Source organism: Camelus ferus, chromosome 33 (genome assembly GCF_009834535.1).
Source record: "Camelus ferus isolate YT-003-E chromosome 33, BCGSAC_Cfer_1.0, whole genome shotgun sequence".
In the NCBI taxonomy this organism is placed as follows: Eukaryota; Metazoa; Chordata; class Mammalia; order Artiodactyla; family Camelidae; genus Camelus; species Camelus ferus.
Genome location: NC_045728.1, coordinates 4,046,702 through 4,053,504, shown reverse-complemented (window position 1 = coordinate 4,053,504; position 6,803 = coordinate 4,046,702). Strand labels below are relative to the sequence as shown.

General features: G+C 49.3%; 1 protein-coding gene across 1 annotated transcript; it reads left to right on the top strand.

Annotated features, from left to right (window-relative positions):
- The first annotated feature begins 3,067 nt into the window (after positions 1 to 3,067).
- On the top strand, positions 3,068 to 6,194 carry LOC106729242 (basic proline-rich protein-like). Its single transcript, XM_032472315.1, has 3 exons — positions 3,068 to 4,476; positions 5,652 to 5,740; positions 5,887 to 6,194. Exons 1-3 carry the CDS (start codon positions 3,068 to 3,070, stop codon positions 5,901 to 5,903), a joined length of 1,515 nt encoding a protein of 504 aa, XP_032328206.1. The 3' UTR covers positions 5,904 to 6,194.
- Positions 6,195 to 6,803: the final 609 nt, after the last annotated feature.

Here is a 6,803-nt window from a genome sequence, read left to right as displayed (position 1 = left end):
AATTATCTTTCTGCCCATCCTTAATCACCTAAATAAGCAAGTGATTAACAAAAATACAGTAAAACATAAGGGAAATTTCTCAAGTTATTCCAATTATCAGCTGTTAACTAAACTAATGGTTTAAGTAAAGGAGAAAATTCAGGAGAACAACTCTTACTATTGAGGCGAAGTGATACACAATATTTTAGGTATACTGTTTATACTAGAATTTACGATCACCATCACCTATGATCTCCTGAGCACTTGCTTTATGCCTACATTGTATGAAGTCTTGGCAGGTATCATTTCATTTAATCATCACCACAACCTACTAAGACACATTCCTATTGTTATTCTCTAACTGCACAGGAGGTACCTGAAGCACCAAGATGTTAATTCATTTGTCCAGGATCAAAGTTTGTATCACAGCTGGCATTCAAACACAAGTCTATCCAACTCCAAAGCAAAAACTTAGTACCTTTCCAGGGGTCTTAACCTCTATAAAGCTATGATAGCAAATAACGCTTGTGTTAAGTAAAGCAAAAAATTTTAAGTCCTAAATCAAAGGTTGGCAAACTTTTTCTGTAAAGGGCCAGATAAAAAAATTTTTAGGCTTTACAGGTCATGCTGTTCCTGCTGCAAGAAATCAACTCTGCTGTTGTACCGCCAACACAGCCACAGACAGATAATACGTAAAGAGGTGTGACCACCCAACAAAACTTTATGAGCACTGATGTCTGAATTTCATAACTCACATCATGAAATATTCTTTTTTTTTTAACCATTTAAAAATGTTTAAATCATTCTTAGTTTCACAGGCCATACAAAAAAAAAAACAAGCTGCAGGCCAGACGTAGCCCACATGGTGAATTTTGCCAACATTTGTCCTAAATAATGCAGACAAATATAAAACATTTCTGACTAAACAGCTTTTCTCATAACTCCTAACTTGTAACTGCCTTTAATATTTTTAATTCATACTCTAAAGAAGTTTAAAGTCTCAATAAATTTGAAACCTGTCCAAAATAATCAAAAATTCCAGAGTCCACAACTGTAGATATTACATACGGATTTCCTAAGAATGAGAATCACAAACCTTTGAAGCTCAAAGAGAGCTAACACATTCCCATTCACTATGTGCATTCTTTTTAAATTAATGTTAAGATATTTAAGACAATTAAATACTAAGTTTATAGACAATGACAATAATAGTTCATGTGTATAAGAAGTATTACAAAGCATTTCCACATGCTTTCTCTCATCTAATCCTTCCTCTATAAGGAAGATAATGCAAGCCCTCTCATTCCCATTTTACACATAAAGAAAACAAGCCAAGAAATGCAAATAACTTGCCCAAAGAAGGGCCCAGGCCACACAACTTCTAAGTGGCAGAAATGCAACCACAACCAAATTTCAAGTCCTTGCTGCCTCTTAACTACTTCCACGGACATCAAATTTCACATGAATGGGTTCAACCATAAACATTTTTAAACATATTAGTCATAGTTTTTAAAATACAGTGCCAGTGTTTAGTTCATTTCATTCCATTTTTCTTCTGCTACCACCATCTTCTGAAGAAAGCAGCTGCTACTCCATGGTATTTCTTAAAGGCATTTACAGTCAATAATAGTGACTCTATGTATGCCGTGCAGGCAACACACCCAGGCCAGCTTGGAAAAGGGAAAGACCGCTGAATAAGTCATCTAAAGAGAAAATAAGGCAAAGAGAGGAAGAAATGGAAGTGAATGTACTGCCATTAAAGTCTCAGTCCAACTGGAGGATAGCCTCTGGTGATTGGAAAATAATGTGGGGGTTAGGAAAGAAAATAGAAGGAACATAACTGCTGGAATTCAAACCAACATCAAAGACTCTAATGATAGTTGAGCCTGCCTGGCTGCTTCTAGGTCTCTCCCCAGAAAACAAAACAGTTACATAACCAAAGAAGGTTCCTCCAACTAGCATTTCCTCTCTGGCCCACTTACACCCTATCGCCCACCTCAGCGCGCACCACCGCACAGTGAACTGGGCTTCCACCCGCGCTGGGGCTGGACAAGTCTCTGTCCAAAGTGCTGCTTTATTCCGCAGACTGCGATAGGGACGATGGTAGGACGATAATCCGCTTCAGCACCGTTCCAACTTCACGCCATTCTAGAGGCAACCTACAAAGCACCACCACACACCCAATTTCAGGAATGAAGGAGACTCCAGATATTCCTGAAAATGGGAATCACAACGTCATAATATCCCATCTTCACGAACAGCCCTATTAAAAAAGAATTCACACCAATGAGCACTTGAAAAACTTTGAGGTCACGTTGTAGCAGCAATTAAAGCTACTATTTCCTTCACTCCAAAGTCCAAGAGGCAAACGTCAAGATTCCCAGTTAGATTTCAATTCACCCAATAACGAAAAACATGAAGGTGAATCGCAACCATCACCACCCAAAAATGTTACAGCAACAAATCCAATTACTGAATCACACTAGCACATTTTCTGGACTCTGAGCCATGGTACTCCGACACCATATGTTTTTTCTTTCTTCCAATAGAAATGTGAATACAGACAACGTTCACAAAAGCAACCAGTGTACCAGAAGTCACTCCCATTCACACCGACTTAAAAGGTCTACATCTGTGCCAAATAAAACTCTGAAAGAATGAAAAATAAAAGAGATGCTGACAACAATGCAACGTGGCCCAGCTACCCATATAGCATCATGCAGTGCTCCAAGCAGTTTAAAAGCAGATTGCAATTCTGCATGCAGATCATAATTATAATTATCCAAATTCTATTTCCTAAAAGATAACTATTAAACCGCATCCCAAGCATCCTGCCGTGGGTCTCCTCCTCCCCTCCACCTCCTTTAAGCTTCAGCAACAGAAGGTGGAGTTATCAAGGGTCCAGAAGTAGACTGAAGCTAAAAAATCAGGTTTGACTTTCTTGCTCTACTGTCTCTTGTGATCTGTGGGCGAAATTTTTTAACATAAATATTTACACAAGTCAACAAAATGAGAAAGGCAAGAAGGGAGGTGGTGGCGGGGGAGTCCAAGGGGGTAGAAAAGCACCAAGTCACCAGCCCCGTCCAATATGCAGCAGCAACTTCAGCCAATTAGGAAGACGAGAGGGAAAACTCCACGGGAGCGCCGGCGAGCACGGCGGGGGGCGGGCACGGCGAGAGCGCCCGTGGGCGGCGCAGGGGAGCGCCCGCGCCCCCGGGACCCCCAGGCAGCCCGGCCCGCGCCTCGGGCCGGGAGCACTGCAGCAGGCCGGCAACCGCCGGGCCCCGTCCGCCGAGGCCGCGGGGAAGCGGCCCGGCCCGAGCGCGGTCCGCCCCGGGAGGCCGGGGAAGGAGCCCGCGGGGGACGGGGAAACCCGAGATGGCCTTCTAAGAACATTCGATCCCGAACCTGTACTTTAAAAAGAATTCCTCCCGAAAGGCTAGCCAGGCCCCCACAGCCTTCCCCCAAGCGCCTGCCCACGTCACCGGCACCCCCGGCCCTCCCGCGGCCCCCGCCTTACCGAGCCCCGCGGCCCCGCCGCGCCGCCGCGGCGTCGCTGCGCCCCGCTCGCCGCTCCGTGTCTGCCCTGCGGGGCGCCGGGCCCGACGCCCTCCTCCTCCGCCTCCTCCTCGTCGTCGCCCTCGTCCTCGCCGCCGAGCACCGCCCGCGCGCCGAGCCTAGCGCCTGGTCTCCGAGGGCAGCCGCGGGGGCTCGGCCGGGCGCCCCCCGCGCCAGCGCCTCATCCCGCCGCGCCGCCCCGTCAGGCTCGGGGGCGGGGACGCCGGGCTCCGGGCCGCGGCCTCGGAGTCCCCACCTCCGACACGCACCGCGCTCGCCCTCCCCCGGCGGAGACGGCCCCGGGGACGCGGTCCTCGGGCTCCGAGCCCCTCACCCGCCGTCTTCGGGCCGCCCCCGCAGCGCCCCCTCCCCGCTCGCGGCGCGCGCCCGCCGGAGCCCGCCGCCGGCCGGGCCTCCGCCTCCCGCGCTCCGCCTCCTCCTGCGCCCGCGACGCCCGCAGCGGGGAGAAGAGGCGCGCCGCCGCGGCAGCGGGCACGAGCACGCGCGAGGAGGGCGGGCGGAGCGCGCGCGCGGCCGAGGGCGGCGGGGGCGCGCCCAGGCCTCGCCTGTCGTTGTCCCGGGAGCGCACGTGCGCGGTGGGGGGTGGTGCGGCGAGGGGCGCGCGGCTCGCCCTCCCCGGGGCGCGAGGGCCGCGGGGCGCGGGAAGGGGGCCGAGACGCGGCCTCGGGGGTGCGGGCGAGCTCTGCTGCCTCGGCTTCTGCATCGTGCTGCGGTGCAAAAATACAAAACCTGCCGCAGCAGCGGTACCGCTGGGAAGACATCCTCCGGGACTACGGCAGTGGCGCCTCTCCACTCCCAGCTGACCCCTGGCTGCTGTCACCGCGCGGCGACGGAGAGGAGAGGGGGCGTTGCCCAAGTCAGGAAGCTCCTGGGCTCTCCATCTCTTGCGCATTTTGGTCAAAAAATCAACTCTCACAGGTTATTATTTGGGATCTGGGCCTAAAAGTTCCTTTGGTTGTCTTCTTCATTCAGAGTTAAGGATCAGAAGATGGGAAGTGACCTGGCAAGGGAGAGGAAGGACAAGAAAGGGTGAAAGAGTAACACACCCCTAAGATGCGTGGCTAGGAGACTCGAGAACCCCTGTCTGAGGATGGCACTGCCCTTGGTTCTCCCCCTGTTCTTTTGTTCAGCCTTTAAAGATTGTGCAGCACTTGGACCTGCAACAACCACCCGTGTAACGAACACATCTTGACATTCTACCCTTTACTATTTTGATCTTTTTCTTTTATTCATGTACTTTTCACTGCTGACTCTTTTGGTATCTAAATGTTGAGGATGGGGTTAACCTACGTAATTTAACTGAGTCCTCAAACCTACCCATGCCAAATACTGCACCATCTAATGTCGCTGCAGCGATTCGGGTCCACTCAGCATTTAGTCATTTCAGTGGGAGTCACTGAATATAAAACGTGGCCTTGACCATAGTTAGCAGAATTTTAAGAACACAGACGTGAAGCCGGATTTCACCACATCCTGGAGAGAAATTAGGGAGTGCACATGTACAATAATCTCATTCTTGCCAGATTCATTGTTACTAAAGTTTCTTTAAAGACCGAGATTCTAGATGTTTTGTAGCAGAGGAGGGAAGGGATGTAATGAGATTTGCATAGAGGCACAGACTGAGGTGGAAAAATATAAAGACATGTATTTTGAATCAGTGTATCCCGGTATGGTAGCCACCTACTGGAAACAGGTGCACTGAGGATCTGTAATGGTCTTAGTGGGTACTTACTAAGAGCTGGAGAAACAGCCAGGTGAGTGAGGAAAACCAGAGGTCTGCACCTTCACACCAACCCATAGCTTAAAAATCACTCTCCAAACTGCATCAGCCCCATGGGTTCACTTTTTGACCTTCTGACCAGAGAGCCATCTCTGCCCGAGAGGTCCAAATATGCAGAGAGAGATTCAATAGCTTGTGTTGTTCCTGGGGTTGGTGAGCATTAAATATAAAATCTCCCGTGAGGTCAAGAAGAGGTCAATGTGGGACATTAAACCAAGTCACCGTGGGAAGCGAGTTTTGCCCAAGGCGCTCGTCTGTTGTCTGTTGGCTACTCTCAGCTAAGATAATGACATCCTGTGTTCTTTTCAGAAAGCCTTCACATCCCAGAGTTTTGCCACCACACCCCCAAATTCAGCTGCACTGACCGAATATTAAACGGTTTATGCTCAGCTGGTGAAGAAGGTGAATAAAGGAGCTGGGATCTATGCATCTGTTGGATGACACAGATATTTTACTTCAGAGTCTCAAAACATTTGGGTAAATTTCTCCCTATTGGTATTCTATCTAGTTCAGAGAAAGGACAAATGGACTCCTTCTGTGTGTTCCAGATGTCGGGGGCGTTTGAGCAACACGCGTGCTGATGTTCCTCCCTCTTGTTCGGAGCCAGCACTCCCTCTCCTTGGAAAGAAGCATCCGGATAGCCTATGAATAAGTAGTTATTCTTGCCGAAACTGCAGATGAGCTGCAGGCTGTGGTCTCCGGGCACCTCTGCAGCCACCTGAACTTGGTGCTTGTGAGTTTCTAACCAGTTACCTCTGTCCTAATAACACCTTTCGTGATTTCATACGTGTATCCTGGTCATTGCAACATCCCCTAATAAAAGAGAAAGCTTGTCTGGCTGGAAGATCATGTTAAATAACTGCGTTTGTTCTAGTTTGATTCAGTATTCTCAAGGTGAGGAGCAGAAGGGGAGGGGAAAAGTCCAGTTTCTGCTGTCTCTGAAGCTGTCGGAGGCCTCAGCCTGGCCTCTTTTCCCAACCTGGGCACTGTCGTCTTCCGGACGGCAGCATCTGGGCTCACTCCTGGCATCTCAGATCTGTTGCACTGCAGTCCCCTCCAGGCACTGAAGCCACGTCGCGGTGCAGACAAGTGGAGCCAGCACGGAGGGCTGCACCGCCCGCCTCACCTTGAGTTTTACAGAGAGCCTGGGAATTTCAGCAAGGGGGAGAGAGGAAGCTTATTTTCATCCTCAAACTGAAGGCTCAACAGCTGGCTTGAGAGAAATGAGTTGCTAAAAGCAGGCCAGGCTTAAGAGAGAATTTTTCCAAAGTGACACTTGACATTGCCTTGTTTATTTATTTTTTCTTCCTGGCCAAAAGGCCAGCTCCATATTGTGTCCCCCTTCAACAGGATAATGAAATAGATTTTTGGAAAAGATGTGTTGTCTGTGTGTAGCACTCTCCTAGCTAATCTGGATGCCCCTGGTGTAGCCTCTAAACATTGAAACCTTTACAACCAAAAACTA